General features: G+C 42.5%; 1 protein-coding gene across 1 annotated transcript in view; it reads right to left on the bottom strand.

Moving 5' to 3' along the window:
- Positions 1–20,439, bottom strand: part of LOC142291346 (choline/ethanolaminephosphotransferase 1) — a 69,428-nt gene that overhangs the window by 25,017 nt on the left and 23,972 nt on the right. Inside the window, exons 3-5 of the mRNA XM_075335812.1 lie at positions 7,766–7,913; positions 3,705–3,846; positions 524–608 (exon numbers count right to left, since the gene is read on the bottom strand). Coding sequence (XP_075191927.1) covers positions 524–608; positions 3,705–3,846; positions 7,766–7,913 — 375 coding nt within the window. The remainder of the gene's footprint in view (positions 1–523; positions 609–3,704; positions 3,847–7,765; positions 7,914–20,439) is intronic.

Raw genomic sequence — 20,439 nt, 5'->3', positions numbered from 1 at the left:
GGGCGGGTCGTGCGGCGTCACAGCGACGTCACACGGCAGGCAGTTAATAGAAGCGGAGGGGCGGAGATGAGCGGGACGTAAACATCCCGCCCACCTCCGTCCTTCCGCATAGCCGGCGTGAGCCGTGGTGACGCAGGTAAGCTGATGTTCCTCGCTCCTGCGGCTTCTCACACAGCGATGTGTGCTGCCGCAGGAACGAGGAACAACATCGTACTGTCGCTGCAGCGAAATTATGAAAATGTCGGACACTACACCAACGATACGATTACGACACTTTTGCGCTTGCTAATTGTATCAAAAAGGATTTACACACTATGATATCGACAGCGAGGCCGGATGTGCGTCACTTTCGATTTGACCCCACCGACATCGCAGCTGCGATGTCGTAGTGTGCAAAGTACCCCTAAGACTAGGGTTGAGAACAATGGGATTAGAATATGTGCACAAGTATGTTTGGGGCAGAGTACATGTCTGATTTGTAAAATTAAAATCAAATTTACAAATAATTATATCAGCCAATTACCATTGATTGCCACAAATCTGGTCCACCGATCACAGCCAATAAGTGCATGATAATTATGAAGATCTGCACTTCAGTCACATCAATTCTGATTACATGCAAGAAGTCAAAAAGACAAAGCAAATAATTACCACATAGTTCAATCCAAATAAATTGATCTTTGTGAAAACTTGTATTGCTGCTATTAAAACGGAGAACGCTTATTCAAATGTGATAGTGACGCCCAGTGTACACAAAATATATGTATGAGCCGGCTGATCACAAATGTGGAGCTGGACACAGCAGATTGTGACCGTTTGTGTGGAGTGTACACATCGTTCCTGATTGCTAACAAAGGGATAATAGAATAAAAAAGAACGTCGGAGCGGTCCATTAACATTATCCTATCATATCGCTGCTGTAGAATCATTACAACTGCTTTGCATCATTTATTCATTCATTCCTTGAATAAAAAATTTTCATTGATCGATAGCCATGGCCACTAACAGATGGAAGTGGTTCGGTACTCACACATTACTGTAGATTTTAGAAGTCGTGTCACATATTGTTGTAAGAGTATTGATAAATCGGCAGTGTCGCCTTAGATGTGTAGCTGCCCTATGCTCCTCATACAAATATTCATGCTGGTAGGTACCCAATAATGATAATCTGGTGCCACGGGATGTCGCAGGCCTGCACAATTTGTGCCAAATTGGGTACCATTTACCTTTTATGCGCTATATTTGCCCCTTATATAGACAAAATGTGCAGAGAACAGCGGATCTTGCAATTTTACCACCTATCTTACTATGTAAAGGAATTTTACAGACTCTACAACAGCAAAGGGGAAGAAAATTTACACTTTAACACTACTATAATGGGGATGCCCAATTTCTTTAGCGGTTAATATAATGAATAATTATTCTCAACCGGTGACTAACTATATAGTATTTAAATATATAAATAGAAAGTTCACCGCACTCTCCAGGAATTTTATGCAATGGTGTAAATGTATATGGACAGATAGTGGACAGTTGAAGGCATAGGAAATAGCGACATAAGGACGTTTCGACCTGTTATGTCTTTTTCAAAACGTCGCTCTATTATGTTGTGGCAGGGGCGCTCCTGCGCCTGAGATCCAGCTAACACTGACAGATCAGCTGAGACAGATGCGGGAGCGCCCCTGCCACAACATAATAGAGCGACGTTTTGAAAAAGACATAACAGGTCGAAACGTCCTTATGTCGCTATTTCCTATGCCTTCAACTGTCCACTATCTGTCCATTTAAATACATTTACACCATTGCATGAAATTCCTGGAGAATGCGGTGAACTTTATATTTATATACTACAAGGGATCTCACATCCCATCTACCAGCACCTACCAACATATCTGGCTGTGTGCACACTAATCATTCCTACAAATAGTATTTAAATATGTCACCTTTATTGTAGTAATAGGAATTTAGAATATATTTTCTCTTGATAGAATGGTTCTCTCTATGAATACTGATTTTAGTACAATTACCAATTAATTTAACCTCAATGGTAAGACTTTGCCAACATGTGCAGTTGTCATCTATTTGTAACACATTCAGTATTAAAACCAAGTAAAAAAATATTATATTGATAATAATAATAATAATAAAATAACACACAAAGCAAGAACAAATGCAAAGTGGAAACAAAAAATTTAATTTTTTAATGGACGAGTCTGGAGAAAAAGAAATAAAATAATTTGTTTAAAAATACATCTGCTTGTAACGTTATATCCATATTTACTAAAAGTCTATGCAGGGTAAATAGAATGGATCAGTTATTGTATGATATGACTGATTACCATCAAGATCTGCTGCTGGCAGCTCCCTTTACAATTGCCGACCAGTGTCTCAGAGGTGCTTGCTGTGAGAAAAGTCCAGAGATACTGCAGGCCACAGTAGCAAAGGTAGGTCACACAGGATGCTCACAGCATCACGAGGAACAATAGGCCCAAAAAGGTATTGTATTGCAAAATCTTGCGAAGGCCCCTAAATGACATTGCTTTTATGGTGTGTAAAGACGTATCTCTGGCTAGGATTGCATCCAAGTCAAAAGCAGGTCTTGTGGCAGAAGAGGATGGACCTTCATTCCAGCTAGGCATTAAATTCATTTTGTGATGGAATCAATGGTACAGCCATTTATCCAAAATGTTACAAGCAGTTTTTCAACACAACAGGTCTCATGTAGATCATGTCTGTGTGAGCAGCCTGTGTGACCAAAATGTGATAACATGGCCTACGTCGTCTCCAGCCTTGTTTCCTATGAAGCACATCTGAGACGTTATTAATTGGCAATTGCAAAGGGGGTTTCCAGCAGTGAATCTTGATTTGTGTGGCCAAGTGCATTCGGCATTGCAGAACATTACTCAGACAACCATTTATAACCCCTCTGATATCTCATGAATGTGTGTAAGTGTGGAGATTGCACCTGGTTCTCATACTCAATCCTGTATAAATTCTTGGTGTAGCAAATTCAGTATCTAGATATATAGACAAAGATATATAGAGAGAGAAAATTGTCACACTAATGGCACACGTGACGATTATAGCCAATCACGGGGCTCAGTATTATATACGGCACTCACTATGTACATATGATTACACACTAATGAGTTGTCTATTTAGTTTTAGGCAATTCTCTCTGCCAAATGTGGGAGGAAGCCTCCAAAATCAGTGCACATTTGAGAGACTTCTACAAGCCTAATATAGCGTGGTGCAACTATGCCCCCTTTTGCCCTGTAACGTGCCCCCTTCTATTAAAAGTGGTTGTCTCAAACATATAAAACTACAGGCCAGGTTATAGATGTCTGACCAGTTGGCACACCATCTATCACAAGATGGGTATGAATGGAAGGTTACTAAGCATGTGTGACCACTATTCCATTTCTTCCTACAGCAGTTATACACCATTATTGCAGCAGAGGTCGCACATGCTCAGTAATGCTTCAATCACACAGATGACTGGGACTACATTCTCTAGAACAATAAGCAGTCAGACAGCCAACAATCATTTATCATGTATCCTATGGTTAGGTGATCTTTGTTACTTATGGGTGTAACTTGTATGATATGCCAACGGGAATCTTTCCAAACAATTTGTCCGTGAACAAGCTGCGATAAATTACAATGCAAGCCTACATTACTGAGCAGGATAATAAGTAACTTACATCCCAAAGCGCAGCATTCCAGAAACATATGTTTGCCAATGAGCACAGTAGAACATGAACATGCCTGCAAAGCAGCAGAAGAACATCCAGTCTGGGTGTGTACCAAGCTGTACTGCAATACATGTTCCCAAAACCACGAATACTGTAAAAAAAGAAAAATACATACGTATTAACTCATGCAAACATACAGGTAATCAGTGTTACAGTAACCGTCAAATTCTGCCATAGTATTCATTTATTTTTTAAGGCGGTCATTTGAGGTGAACTTGCAGCAGAACTTTGCCTGCAGCTCGTCCCTCCTCCTCCCCCATAAACCTGAAAAGCAGCGACAGTCATCTCATCTCTTACTAACATGAAAATCATTGTCCATGTAAAACAGGTTTTATTTGTGAATTGAGGGTGAATGATCAGTCCAGGAGGAGAAAATCTGATTTTTTTAGGGTACTTTCACACATCCGGTTTTTGCCGTCACACAATCCGGTTTGTACCTGATGCAACGGATCCGGCGCAGATTGTGTCCTGAGACTGTCGTATCTAACTGATGCGGCAATTCCGGGCGGCTGCTGGCTGATATTTTTAGACTGGGGGGCTCCCCATAACGTGGGGCTCACCATCCTGAGGATACCAGCCCTCAGCCGTGTGGCTTGACCTTGGCTGGTATCAAAATTGGGGGAGGACCACACGCAGTTTTTTTTTTAAATTAATTTATTTTACTGCAAGATTTAGACCCGCAAACCGGCGGCTGTGATTGGTTGCAGTGAGTCAGCTGTCACTCAGCGTGGGGGCTCGTCTGACTGCAACCAATCATAGGTGCTGGTGGGCGGGGGAAGCAGTGAATACGACATGGAATAATGAGCACCCGGCACTTTCAAAGCAGGAGAAGCTGCGGGAGCTTTGTGACAGCTGTGCAGCGCCGCGCCGGTGACCAGTGAGTATGAGAGGGGGAATGAGGGAGAGGGAGAGACAGACAGACATCGACAGAGATTGACAGAGTGAAAGACTGACAGACAGAGATATTTTCTTGCCAGAAAGGAATTTACACATCTGAGCATGCTCAGTTAAAAAAAAAAAAACAGACGTTCATTTTACAACACGCCGCCGGATCCGGCGCGGTGCGTTTTTTTGCTGGTGACAAAAACCCCCAAAGCATTCCCTTGTGCGTCCTTTCCGGCAGACGAACCCAGAAATTTCGCCGGATCCAGCGAACTACAATTCAATGGGGATAGAAACGCATCCTACGATGGATCCGTTTTATCCGGTATTCGCCGGATTGTGCCTGACGGCAAAAGCCGGATGTGTGAAAGCACCCTTAACTTATAAATACTATGAATGCTCCTATCTTTATGTGTGCTATTGCTTTAAAAAAGAAAAATAAAACGGTTACTCTGAGAAACAACGATAAAAGGAAGGATAGAGTTCTATTTTATATCTATATGTGGAACAAGGGATGAAGATGAATAAACTTTACACATTGAAGCAATCCTTAGGGTGCATTTACACTGGCAGATAGTCAAGAAGCGTCCTGAGGAATGCTCGATTCCCAATAATCGGACACACTAAGACTGCCATTCACTAGAGAAACCAACCAAGAAAGAGTCAGGTTAAATGATTTTTAATCTAGATTAAAAATCCTCCTCTCAAATCACATTGTTCAGGGCATCGGCTGCCAAAACAACAATCTATGCACACAAAACACAATCTGTGAGTATGTGAGTGAGGTTGGGCTGCCTAACTTGTCTGTTCGCCAGCTATTGCTGGATGTATAAATGGCCACAACCAGTAGAAATGCAGAAACTGATGCAATGCTATACACGCTGAGGGCATAAAGTGTACGCGCCTCCCTTTTATATAAAAGAGAAATAAATTAAAATTGTATATGTAAGTATAAGCAGGGCCACTACAGCTCCTCGCCCATGCACTTACTCTATAGAAAGCTACAAAGCTCGTCACAGATGGTGCCTGCAATACCACGCCGCTGCACTTGCTAGTTGTAGGTCTCTGACAAGTGCAGGACAGAGCCGGCCATAAGAAAGGAGGATGACAGAGCCGCTCTCGCTGTGGGAGTGGGGACAGGTGAGAGATTTGGATGCTCTGTTTAAATGCAAGTCTGAGCACTGTGGGACATCATTTATAGATGGAGCAACATAGGGGTAGTATTAAGTTATGGGGCCACAAAGGGAGACCCTTCAAATAAAATCAACCCTTGTGATGCATGTTGGCCAAGTCAGAGGAGCAGTCTGGCTGCACAGTTACATTAAGCTGTATTGTTCTGTGAAATGCTGCACAGAGACTAACTGATGAGGGAGAGACCTGTCAATCAACTAGAGCGGTGTTTGAAGGAGCCAGACAGGCTTGTCTCCTCACAGGCTATGGCCCCCAGCAGAAGCTTTAAGTATAGCATCTCTGAAAAACTACACCTGGCTCCAATCATGCAGCCAGGCTCTGATTTTTGATGCCCTTGGTTTTCAAACTTTTTTTGTGGCACACTACATCCGAGCCCGCTGTTGTTAACCCCAGTGCAAGCCGTTTAAACACTGCAAGCAGCTCGCACAGGGCTGAGCACTAAGCGTACCTGAGCACAGCACTGCTTGTGAAAGTGAAGTTTGCACGTAAAGCATCCAAACACAAACCTTGATTTTTTATTTTTTTTTTAAGTCGGTGTTCAGTTTGAAAACCGAATCTCGGGTTCGCTCATCTCTGCTCCGGATATCACAGCCACCTTTATCAAGCCTGTTGATTTTCATGTAGTTAGCTGCTCCCCTCCCAATCCCTCCCACTCAGCCCCTGCTAATCCTGATAAATCTTGCAAAAACACCAGTCACCCCATGCTCAGTGAGCAGTTTTCCTAATCATGGCTCTCACTTGTTCAAATGCACGGTTACTTTTATAGGTAAATATAGTGAAAATAGTGTACATTCAGAACAAACCTTGATAGATGAATGGGTTATGCTGTGCTTTATAGGATAGGAAGTAAAGAGAATGGAAAGCTGTGTGCTGCTTAAGGACCAACTTCAGAACAATCCTTTAAATTCTAGACAAACTTTAAAATGGTGTATGGTGCTAGCATAAAATCCAAGAAGCTGGATACATTTTAATCGCGGTGTATTCCCAGCCATACACCTCCAGGTGAACAACCAACATACACCAATATATTGGTGAACAATGTCAAACATTAGTCAATGACTCCCATTGGGGGGAAAAAAAAAATATGCATTGTGGCCCTCAGCTTTGGAAAAAAGGTTTAGATTACATATTAATGAGGGGGGGAGAGAAGACACTCTTGGTGTCTGTAGGGTGTAAGGGAGCCAATTATAAAAAGGTTAATTTGTATACCGGATCTTTCCCAGGATACAATCCACACCCTCCTTGAAATAAAAATTAAAAATCAAATTTAAAAAAAAACCCCAAAAAAAACAAAAAAACAAAAAACAAACCAAGAAATCATTGTAGCTTACACGCGTGACTTTTGCCAGGCTGTCAGAAAGAAAAAAATCAACACACAACTTCATGCTTCCCAAAAATGGAAATATTCCATTAGTCACGCATCCAGAAGATAATTATTCGGTAGAAAAAAATATGCATTTCTAATAGTCCTTTAATGTAATTATATGCAAAAATTAAATGAAATGATTATTTGTTATATCTACATATCAATAAACCTATAGACGTAAGGATGCAGTTTGCAACCTGTAAGTCTTTATGGAGATTAGAGGGCTCAGCATCAGTTAATAGCAAAAGACAGGCAGTGGTTGTGGTCGAGTGCTGTCACCGAGTACTTGGCGCTGCAATTCCCTAATCTATACTTTTCCCTGCTGCAGAGTCATAATGCCAGGCACAGCATGAAATGCCAGTCTCCACAGGCACAGGACACACAACCCCTTCAAAATACTGCCCTAGTCTAGAATAGGACCTGATCTGCAGTATGTGTGAGTTGTGGTGTTCTGCTGCACACACAGTTTGCAGCTGGTGTCACAACTCGTATAGAGAAAGCTATAAATCATCTAAAATGTAAGATGCCAATATATTATAATCAGATTATTTCAGAATAGGAATAAAAATACCTGTAGATAGAGAGTCACATCCATGGTCAAAGAGCTCTCCAAGCGGTGTGCTGCTGTTAGTTCTTCTCGCCTGCTTCCCATCGATGGCATCCAAAGACTGGTAAATGAACAAACCAACAGCACAACACAGGTATGTCCACGTTGGCGCCTTGTGGGGAAGTTAGAGATTTACAATTAGCTTTCAGGCAAGACCAATTTCATTACAGCCAAAGAAAATACTTTAAAGGGACTCTGTCAGCAGGTTTTTGCTATGTAATCTGAAGAAAGCATGCTGTAGAGGTTAACACAAATTTCAGCGATGAGTCTCTTTTCACAGTGTTTGCTGTTATTTACCTGCGATGCTTGTTTTAGCTTCAGAAGATTATCATTGCCGGATGAGGTCAGCTACAGTTTGGCTAGTCTGTCACAGTCCTTGCTATGAATGGCAGCTCACTGTCTATAGACTTTGTACACAGAGAGCCTGATGTGGGAGAGGGCAGCTTTCTGAGCTCTGCTGCATTGCTAAATATGAAAACTCTGTCACAATCGCTGCACCTAGTAAACTAAGTGACACCTCATTGGATTCAGGGTCTCTGCCTACATCATTGTGCTCTCAAATGAGGTAGCAAAAACCTGGTGACAGATTCCCTTTATTGTCGGAGGATGGTGCAGGTCTCTAAGTTTGGCATTAGCACTTAAGGCCTGGGCAATTTTTAGCTTTTGTCCTCCCCTTCATCCCTCATAACGGCTTGTTTTCTTGTGATACCAAGTGTAGTTTTAAATTACACCATTAGCTTTACCATAAACATCTGCAAACAATCATCCAAACCAGCATGATTAAGGCATTCACAAAATTATCTAGAAGGTTTTGGTTGTTTTTTTTTTTAATATCTAATTTAGTAGTCAAAAAAATTCTAAATATTCTTTAGTGCCACAATTTTCTAAGATCCATAACTTATTTTCCATCAATGCAGCCGTGTGATCCATGCATACTTGTTGATTGCAGTTTGGTGGGGGAAAGTGTGCGGCGGACTGCACTTTTCTCCATTTGTCTTTAAACACATATTAAAAGATAAAAATATTGCAATTCACACACAGGTCACTGGGGACTTTTAGAATAACTTTCGATTGTTTCAGGAAACAACACATGTACATACCGTAATACTCAGGCCCCACCTCCATTTTGTTTTATATTGAAATTTCTAATAAGCTTGGGCAAAGATCATAATGAAGGGAGGAGGAGCAAGGTGTGCTGTGACATCACCTATTGTGATTGGTGGATCCAGTATTACCAGCTGTGTATAAAGGCATTACCGGTCATAGTAATCCTGCCTCTGATAAGGAGCCTGCCGAAAGCCTTTCCTGAAATATTAAGGTGGTGTCACACATAGCGACGACGACGTCGCTGCTAAGTCACCATTTTCTGTGACGTTGCAGCGACGTCCCGTCGCTGTCGCTGTGTGTGATATCCAACAACGACCTGGCCCCTGCTGTGAGGTCGCTGCTCGTTGCTGAATGTCCTGCTTCATTTTTTGCTCGTTGCTCTCCCGCTGTGAAGCACACATCGCTGTGTGTGACAGCGAGAGAGCGATGAACTGAAGCGAGCAGGGAGCCGGCGTCTGGCAGCCTGCGGTAAGCTGTAACCACGGTAAACATCAGGTAACCAAGAATCCCTTTCCTTGGTTACCCGATATTTACCTTAGTTACTAGCGTCCGCCACTCTCACGCTGCCAGTGCCGGCTCTCTGCACACTTAGCTGGAGTACACATCGGGTAACTGATGTGTACTCTGGCTAGGAGTGCAGGGAACAGGGATCCGGCACTGGCAGCGTGAGAGCGGCGGACGCTAGTAACTAAGGTAAATATCGGGTAACCAAGAGAAGTGCTTTCCTTGGTTACCCAATATTTACCTTAGTTACACTTCCACGCGTCGCTGCTGGCTGGGGGCTGGTCACTGGTCGCTGGTGAGATCTGCCTGTTTGACAGCTCCCCAGCGACCACGTACCGACGCAGCAGCGATCCTGATAAGGTCAGATCGCTGGTCATGATCGCTGCTGCATCGCTATGTGTGACACCACCTTTAGGCAATACAAGTCTAAAAAAGTCCCAGTAGCAAATGTGATAACCAAATTAAGTACTATAGATCTGAAAATAAAATAACGCCATAGAAACTTCCTGATTATACCAACTTCCCTTTAAATTTTTAAAATTACTAACTGCTTGTGAAAACTGAGAAATTTCTTCTTGATAAAAAAAAAAAAAAAAAAAAAAAATCTTCTCTGGTCTCAAGAGCAGAAGTACTTTGTATTGTGTGCAGCTCATTCCCCATGTTACTGGCCACCTCGCAGATTCAGAGTGGCTGGTGACCTAGGTATGGAGAAGATGCTTCAGCAGGTTCTATGCTTTAGGTTTCACGCCTACAAGCGCCGCTCTGAAGCTGGCTGCATCCAGCAAGCTTTAGTCCCTCTGTATTTCTCCTGAGCTGCCTTTTCTAGCAGCAGAGGAGTGTCAGCAGTTTGGAGCAGCGGTGTCAGTTAGTCTCTCCCGCTATTTTAGTGTCTGTGCAGCAAGACATAAATCGAGAGTTGATGGAATGATGGATGGAGATAAATAAAGGGCAATTCTGGAGGAAATCCTGTTAGGGTATATGCCCACGATCAAGAAAAGCAGTATTTCGGACACTTGTCTCTGAATCCAAAACGCTGCGTTGTACAGTAGAAACATAGTGGATGGAAAGTATAGAAATCCCATGCCCACTGTGCTTTTTTCAGCAGAATAAACGGACATGGCGAGCAGCTTTCCGAGCAGGAGCATGTCAATTTCTGCTTGCAGAGAGGCGGGTGTTCTCAGCCAAAATCCGCTGCACCCAGGACCAGGATTCTGGGCATGTACACTTAGAGGTTGCAGAAGAATGGAGACTGGGGTATAGGGTCACCTTCCAACAGGACAATGACAAACATGCTGCCAGAGCTACAATGGAATGGTTTAGATCAAAGCATATTCATGTGTGTGAACGGCCCCGTCACAGTCCAGACCTAAACTCCATTGAGAATCTGTGGATAGACAAATGCTGTTCACAGGCGCCTCTATCCCATCTTAAGGAGCTAGTAATATTGCAAAGAAAAGGCGGGAAAAAAAAAAATAAATCAGCTTCTAGATGTGCAAACCTGGTAGAGACATACCCCAAAAAGACTTTCAGTAGTAATTGCAGTGAAAAGTGGTCCTGCAAAGTACTGACCGAGGGGGCTCAATACAAATACAGGTTGGAGTTTTCAGATATTTTTACATTTTTAGAAAAAAAGTATGTTTATTTAACGTGCGTGCGAGGTACTGAAGCAAAGTGTGCGGGGTTTGAAGATAAGTCTGGAATAGTTTAAACACAATTACATAGTTTGACACAAGAACATAGTTTGAATTTATCCTTATACGTTTCCCATTGGTTTTTTTTTTCTGTTTTTCTACTTTAACGTTTATCCCCATTTAATAGGTGCTCCATGGACAATGCTACCAGGTGTGTATCTTGTCAGATGTATGCATGCCTTGAGCAGCCGTTTGAGGGGGAATATGTCTGCACTCGATGCAAGCATGTTGCGTATTTGGAAGCCAAGGTAACTGATCTAAATAAGCAGCTTGTAACACTCAGGGGCATTGCAAACCTGGAGAGGAGTTTAGAGCTCACTGAGCTTTCTCTGGCTGGGGCCAGTGATATGGAGGAGGGTGGAGGTGGAGAAGATCAGGACCCAGAGGTAGGTAGTTGGGTAACAGTTAGAAGAAGAGGTAGGGGGAAAAGTGTCAGGGAGCCTAGTCCTGACCTGGCGCAACCTAGTAAATATGCCTGTTTGGCTGATATTAGGAATGAAGGGCCAGGACTAGGGTCACTACAGCAGGACATTGCTCCTAGCAACCAGGAAAACAACTGCTGTAGGAAGGAAGTAAATAGAAGTGCAGCAAAGCCCAGACAGATGTTGGTGGTAGGGGACTCTTTAATTAGGCGGACAGACAGGGTCATCTGTCGCCGAGACTGTGAATGCCGAACAGTATGTTGTCTGCCGGGTGCTCGGGTTCGGCATATTGCGGATCGGATAGGCAGATTGCTGGGTGGGGCTGGGGAAACCCCAGCGGTCATGGTGCACATTGGTACTAATGACAAAGTTAGAGGCAGGTGGAAGGTCCTTAAAAATGATTACAGGGAACTAGGAGAGAAGCTGAAGTCCAGGACCTCCAAGGTGGTGTTTTCAGAAATACTACCGGTGCCACAAGCGTCACTAGAAAGACAGCGGGAGCTTAGGGAGATAAACACGTGGCTTAGAAATTGGTGCAGGAAGGAAGGGCTCGGGTTCATGGAGAACTGGGCTGACTTCTCAGTCGGCTACAGGCTCTACGGTAGGGACGGGCTGCACCTCAATGGGGAAGGTGCAGCTGTGCTGGGGGAGAAAATGGTCAGAAGGATGGAGGAGCTTTTAAACTAGGATCTGGGGGGAGGGAGGGAAGTGGAGCATAAAAGGGGATAGATAGAGCAGATAGAGACAGGGAGACAGTAGGGGTCAATGAAGGATTAGTGGGGGATGGGACATGCAAGGAATGTAGGGAGGCTAGGAGTAATAAAGGTGTTAATAGGATTAAATGTCTACTGGCAAATGCAAGAATTCTTGCAAACAAAATGAATGAATTGGAGACTCTTATGTCAACCATGGATTATGATGTGGTGGGCATTACGGAAACCTGGCTGGATGAAAGCCATGACTGGGTGACAAACATGCAGGGTAATAGTACATTTAGGAGGGACAGGAAAGACAGAAAAGGTGGTGGGGTGTGTATATTTATCAAATCTAACCTAAAACCTGTGTTGAATGATGACATTGGGGGGAACTGCAACAATGTAGAGTCAGTATGGGTAAATGTACATGGGGAGGGGAATAATGGAAAAATGCTAATTGGAGTTTGCTATAAGCCTCCTAACATACATGAACAAATAGAGGGTGAAATGCTGGAACAAATTGAAAAGGCAGCTAATAATAATAATCGGGTTCTTATGGGGGATTTCAACTATCCAGACATTCAGTGGGACATAGAATCTTCTGGTTCTGCTAAAAGCTGTAAATTATTATCTACCATTCAAGACCATTTCCTCTCTCAGATGGTAGGTGAACCGACCAGGGGAGATAATTTGCTAGATCTGGTCCTGTCAAATAGACCGGAGACAATTTCAGATCTACAGGTCCGGGAGCACTTGGGCACCAGCGATCATAATATGGTAAGCTTCAACGTAATATTGAATAGAACATTTCAAAGGGGAAATGCTAAAACCTGGAATTTTAGGAAAGCTGATTTCAACAAATTAAGGTAAGAGCTTAAATGTGTAGATTGGGACAAAGTCATGGTAACTGGGGATACTGAACATAAATAGGGAAAGTTTAAGGATATACTGCTAGAGTCCTGTAAAAAACTTATACCCTCTGGTAATAAAATGTCCCGGAATAAAAAGAAACCACTATGGATAAATAAGACTGTACAAAGTATAATAAAACAAAAACAAACGGCGTTTAAAATCTTGAAGGCTGAGAATACAGAAATAGCATTGCAGGAGTATAAAGATATCAATAGGAAATGCAGAAAAGAAAATCAAACAAGCAAAACTAGCTACTGAAACAAAAATCGCCAAGGACATTAAAATAAATCCCAAAATCTTTTATAAATACATTAATGCCAAAAGGAAAACAAAGGATAGTATTGGCCCCTTAAAATAAAACAACAAGTTATAGAGGACAAACAAAAAGACTGAGATATTAAAATAGGCATTTCTCATCTGTGTTCACCAAGGAACTGACTGTACCAGGGATTATTCAACAAGTGAAAAATCAAAGTTCCCCACCAGATATAATTAATTTAACACAAGAAGAAGTACGCCTACGTCTGAGTAAATTAAACATTGACAAATCCCCATGGCCAGATGGCCTTCATCCATGAATATTGAGGGAATTGAGCTCCGTAATCGACAGACCGCTGTATCTCATCTTTTTGGACTCTCTTGTAACAGGGTTGGTGCCTCAGGATTGGAGGATTGCTGATGTGGTACCGATATTTAAGAAAGGTAAGAGGGTAGATCCAGGCAACTACCGTCCAGTAAGCCTGACATCAGTAGTATGCAAAGTTTTTGAGGGCATTTTAAGGGATGACATGGAAAAATATGTTGCAGAAAATAATATAATAACTGACAGACAGCATGGCTTCATGAAAGATAAGTCGTGTCTAACCAACCTGTTGGGGTTCTATGAGGTGGTAAGTGCAAACCTGGATATTGGTAATGCAGCTGATGTGATTTATTTGGACTTTGCAAAGGCATTTGATATTGTACCACATAATAGCCTTATACTAAAGCTCCAGAAGCAAGGACTGGGGCAAACTATATGCAACTGGGTAAGGAATTGGCTAAAAGATAGGAAACAAAGAGTAGTCATAAATGGTACATTCTCTAAATGGGCTATAGTCAGCAGTGGGGTGCCGCAGGGATCTGTGCTAGGACCAATTCTTTTTAATCTCTTTATTAATGACCTTGTGGATGAGATTGATAGTAAAGTGTCAGTCTTTGCTGATGACACCAAACTATGTAGGATATTAAAAACTGACCTTGATAGTACAATATTACAAAAAGATCTGGATAAGATGTCAGAATGGGCAGATACTTGGCAAATGAGATTTAATGTTGATAAATGTAAAGTAATGCACCTAGGACGGAGTAATCCTATAACTGCGTATACATTAAATGGAAGTAAACTCGGGACTACAGAACAGGAGAAGGACTTGGGTATTCTCATTACAAATAAGCTGAGCAGCAGCACTCAATGTCAAGCAGCAGCTGCAAAAGCAAACAAGATTCTAGGGTGTATAAAAAGAGAGATTAGATCCCGTGATCCCAACGTATTGTTACCCCTCTATAAATCACTTGTAAGGCCACATCTGGAATACGGGATCCAGTTTTGGGCCCCACATTTTAAAAAGGACATTCAGAAGTTAGAGTCAGTTCAAAGGCGGCTAACTAGACTACTACAAGGAATGGAAGGCCTCCCATATGACGACAGGTTGAAAAAGTTAGATATGTTTAGTTTAGAAAAAAGACGTCTCAGAGGAGATCTCATTTATATGTATAAATACATGTGTGGTCAATATAAAAGGACTGGCACATGACTTCTTTCTTCCAAAGACAATACTAAGTACCAGGGGGCACTCACTGCGAGTGGAAGAAAAGGGATTCCGACAGCTAAATAGGAAAGGGTTCTTTACAGTTAGAGCAGTCAGACTGTGGAATGCCCTACCACAAGAGGTAGTAATGGCAGATACTATAACAGCTTTTAAAAAAGGGCTGGATGATTTCCTCAGTACACACAACATTGTTGGTTATAAATGACTTGGTGACCAGGTGTAGAACTGGTGGAGGAAGGTTGAACTACATGGACCTAGGTCTTTTTTCAACCTTAGTAACTATGTAACCCCTTAAGGATGAAGCCAGTTTTGTCCCTAATGACCAGGCCATTATTTGCAATTCTGACCAGTGTCACTTTATGAAATTACTAGCTGTACTACCCGGCTTCGTCCGGGTTAATAACGGCTGATAAAATAGAATGTATTAAAAATTTATTCTGCACACAAAAACCACAGAACAAAGATAGTTTTTGCCTTTTAATAATTACATTTCTAAGCTAATAGAAGCATTTCACAACATATATTTCAACACCACAGATATTCCACACAGATTTAACTAAATTGGCCAAGTAATGTGCTCCATCTGTCTCTCTCCAGGTCTGTCTCCCCACCGACATCTTACTACCTCACATATAAGTTTCTTATACTATGAATGTCTTTTGTTCCTATAGCAACCAATCACAGCTCCTACTAATAACCTGTAGTTGCAGGCTCCATTTACTTTAATGGAGGCATGTTTTTTGGAGAGTAACTGTAAAGCGCGGGGTTACATTTTCCTGTCAAAACAGTCTACGACGTTCTCTGGGTCACAGGAGGTGTCTGTGTAAAATTTCGTGATTTTAAATGAGACTGTGCAGATAAACTTTTCGTTTCACTTTTTCCCCCCATTATGTAGATAGGGGCAAAATTGGTAAATTGGAACGCGCGGGGTTAAAATTTCGCCTCACAACATAGCCTATGACGCTCTCGGGTTCCAGACGTGTGAGTGCAAAATTTTGTGGCTGTAGCTGCGACGGTGCAGATGCATACATACATACACACATTCAGCTTTATATATGAGATTATAACTCTAGAACACACCCACGGATCCCAGTGATACTAAGATTGTTTTTTCATGACATATTGTAGTTCAGGAGAGTTATAAATTTAGGACAATATGGGATGTAGTATTGGGGAGGAGGGTTGCTGCCGGGGTGGGGTGAAGAAGGGGGCGGGAGGGGGAGGGAAAGGGGTAATAGATATGATAAACTTAATTTGGATACCGATTTGTTATACTGTTGTATGTATTCTGTTTTAATAAAAAAGTATATGATTTAAAAAAAAATAAATTTAGGACAATAATTTTTGCTTTTATTTGTGAAAAAAATTGGAAACTTGACGTAAACGTTGCAATTTTTAAACTTTTCATTTTTATGCCCTTAAGCCAGAGAGTTATGTCACAGAAAATACCCAAAAGTGACACCAATCAAAAAGATGCACCCCTAAAAGTTCCACATCCAAGAAGTTTATTAACCCTTCAGGTGCTTCACAGGAACTAAAGCAATGTGGAATGAAAAAACTAAAATTATCATTTTACCTAAAAATGTTGCTCTAGCCCCAATTTATTTACTTATAGAAGAAATAACAACAAAATGGACCCCAAAATTTGTTACCCGATTTCTTCTGAGTGCACTGATGCTCCTCTGTTTGGAGAAACGGGAAGGCTCGAAACAGAAGGAGCAATATTTGAATTTTGGAACAAATTTGGCTGAAATAGATTGCGTGCACCATGTTCCATTTGTAGGGCCCTAAGATACTAAAACAGCAGGAACCTCCCACAATTGACCCCATTCTGGAAACTAGACCTCTTAAGAATTTTATCTAGGGGTATAGTGCGCATTTTGAACCCCCGGGTAATTCACAAAATTTGATAACATTAGGCCGTCATATTGAAAATTTTCATTTTTTTCACAAAAATGTTGCTTTAGCACCAAAATTTCTCATTTTTTAAGAGGTAACATCAAAAACTGAACCCCAGAGTTTATCCAATTTTCTTAAGACCGCTGTGATATCCTACATGTGGTCAGAAACCTCTGTTTAGAGGAACAGGAGCACTCAGAACGGAAGGAGCAATATTTGAATTTTGGAAAGCAAATTTGGCTGAAAAAGACTGCGGGTACCATGCTGCATTTGTAGGGCCCCTAAGGTACCTAGACAGCAGAAAACCCCCACAAGTGACCCCATTTTGGAAACTAGACCAATCAAGGAATTTATCTAGATGTTTGGCGAGTACCCTGAACCCCCAGGTGCTTCACAGAATTTTATAAGGTTAAGCCGTGAAAATAAAAAAAACAAAAAAACATTTTTTAACACAAAATTGTTACTTCTACCAGATAGCCTTTTTTCACAAGGGTAACAGGAACAAATGCACCATAAAATTTGTTGTGCAATTTCTCCTGAGTTCGACGATACCTCATAGGTGTTGGGAATCAAAGGTTTGGGTGCACAACAGGGCTCGGAAATGAAAAAGTGCAATTTGACTGCAAAATTGTCTGGAATCATTAGTGGACACCATTGTCGTGTTTAGAGAGTTCCTGAGGTGCCTAAACAGTGGCGCTTCCGCACAAGTGACCCAATTCTGAAAACTAGACCGCTGAAAGCTTTTATTCAGGGGTATAGTGAGCATTTTGAACCCAGAGGTACTTCACAGAATCTGATAACCTTAGGCCGTCATATTGAAAATGTTAGTTGTTTTTCACAAAAGTATTGTTTTAGCACCAAATTTCTCACCTTTTTAGGAGGAATCATGAAGAAGTGGACCCCACAGTTTATTATCCAATTTCTTATGAGCACAGGGATACCCCACATGTGCCCAAAAACCTCTGTTTGGAGAAACGGTAGGGCTCGTAATGGAACGAGCACCATTTGAATTTTGGAAAAGTTTAAATAAATTGTGGATACCATGTTACATTTACAAGGCCCCTAGGGTACCTATACAGCAGAAACCCCCACAAATGACACTATTTTGGAAACTAGACTCCTCAAGGAATTTATTCAGGAGTATATTGAGTATCCACAGGTACTTCACAAAAATGTTGCTGTAGCGCCAAATTTCTCACTTTTAGGCTATGTGCCCACAATTCTGTGACATGGCGTCTAGTACACAGTGTCAGCCTTCCTGCAGAGATGCAAGTGTTGTCCACGGGAGAACGCAGCTGCCCGTGCCCACGATCAGGGTTCAGGCTGCTGTGGACTTTAGCTCTATTCTCCCCGTGGAGAACACACTCGTCTCCACAGCATAAATTGACATGCTGCAGCTCAGTTTATGCTGCAGAGAAAAGAAGCACAGTGGGCAGGAGAGGTATGAAAATCCTTCCATTGCGCTTCTACTGCACAACGCAGCATTTTGGACACAGCAAAAACACTCTGCGTCCTAAACGCTGCAAACCATGATCGTGGGTACACAGCCTAAAAAACTAGGATGGATGGATGTCAAAACACATTATATAATGTCCCATCCCCCTGCATATTGTAATGTGGCACCCTTTAGTGACTTTCATGTGACACTAAAGGGTGTTTGGCCTTATATTTAGCAAAAAAAAAAAAAAAAAAAAAAAGTAAAGTAAAAAAAAAATAAAAAAGTGAGGTCTCCCCTATTTTTGACAACCAGCTCAGGTAAGGCTACTTTCACACATCCGGTTTTTGCTCTGCGGCACAATACGGCGCTCTGCAGAAAAACCGCAACCGTTTTTTTTGCCGCCGGTTGCGTTTTTTTTTTTTTGCATAGACTTACATTAGTGCCGTATTGTGCCGCATGGGCTTGCGTTCAGTCCGTTTTTTGCCGCATGCGGCAGATTTAGCCGATGCCGCGGCCAGATGGAACGTTGCCTGCAACGTTTTTTTGCTCCGGCAAAAAAACCGTATCGCGCCGCATCCGGCCGCTGTGGCGCATTTTTCAATGTATGCCTATGGACGCCGGATGCGGCGCGATGCGGAAAAAAAACGCATCCGGCCGCCGCATGCGGTTTCTTCCACTGCGCATGCTCAGTAGCATGCCGCAACCGGAAAAAAACGGACGGGCCGCATGTAAAAACTTATGCAAAAGGAAGCGGTGTTTTCGCCGCATCCGTTGCATAGGTTTCACAGCCGAATTGAGCCGCACTGCTCAAAACGGATGTGTGAAAGTAGCCTAAAGCAGATGGCTGCAGCCTGCAATCCACAGCTTCACTGGCAATCCAAAACGGAGGGGACCTCAGGCTTTTTTTTTTGTTTGTTTTTTTATTTAATTTATTTGGGTCCCCCCAAATTGGATTATTAAACAAGGTAAAGCAGAGAGTTGTGGTCTGGTATTCTCAGGGTGGGAAGAGCCATGGTTATTTGGCCCTTCCCAGCCTAAAAATAGCAGGCGACCCCAGAAGTGGCGCATCCATTAGATGCGCCAACCCTGGCACTCTACCCGGCTCATCCTGTTGCCTCAGGGAACATATTCCCCATTTTCTGGAAGTGCACACCCTCCATGTCAGAAGTGAGGATGCAGTGATCTAAGTGAGAACACTCCAGCCACATGGCCCGGGTCCAACCGAGAGCAGAGTGACCTGCAGTAATCTCATTCCAGAATATGGGGGGGGGGGTACACGCTCAGGGAAGGTATCCCCCATTTTCTGGAAGTACTGACCCTCCATATGAGGAGTGTGGATGCAGTGACCTGAGAATACTGCACTCACACTCCCCCGGTCCACACTATGGCAGTGTGAACTGCAATAAGCTCAGTGTCACTGCTCGCAGGGCGCCAACTGACAGCCGCTCTGCGCATACGGCCGCCATCTTTTCAGAAGGAGGAGGAGGGAATGTGGGGCATTAGCGCTGCAGGAGGCAACGGGGAAAATCGGTGGGTGACATGGCTGGCCCTGGGGAGGACTTTTTTGTCGCATCTGACTTGTCACATGCGACACAAATCAGAGGAGGATTATGAATCCACCATTTTGATGACCAGAAGGGGGAGGAGGGCTGGATGGGGACTTTGGCGACACAGGGGCAGGAGATTTATCTACCATCTGACGTGTTTGATCATGCCAGGTGGGAGAGAAATCATTTTTTTTTTATTGGCGCCGCCATTTACTGTAATGTGACCATATTTATATGGTGTATAACGGTGATCACATGACCGGGGAACAGAAAAAAAAAACGTCCCGACTACCTTCGGGAGCTGAAACCCCAGAGATTTTCCATCGCTGGGTGGCGCTATTCACTTTTTTCTTGCCACTGTTTTAAATGAGCAGATCAGAATAAGTACCCTTTTCCTGATGCAGTTTTAATCCTTATGGCGGTCATAATGGTGTTAAACTTCACAAATACTTGCTACTTAGTGTTGGTATATCAGATAAAATTACATTAAAATACTTAAGTTTCTGGGTGTAATGTGAAAAAAATGTTTAAAATTCAGTGGGTATGAATAATCTATGTCATGAAGCACTTATTGACAGGTCCTCATGACGAATATCTACATTAAAAAAAGTG

The sequence above is a fragment of the Anomaloglossus baeobatrachus genome, chromosome 2 (genome assembly GCF_048569485.1).
Source record: "Anomaloglossus baeobatrachus isolate aAnoBae1 chromosome 2, aAnoBae1.hap1, whole genome shotgun sequence".
Classification (NCBI taxonomy): Eukaryota; Metazoa; Chordata; class Amphibia; order Anura; family Aromobatidae; genus Anomaloglossus; species Anomaloglossus baeobatrachus.
The sequence above is the reverse complement of the archived record's forward strand: the minus strand, read 5'-3'. Positions and strand labels throughout refer to the sequence as shown.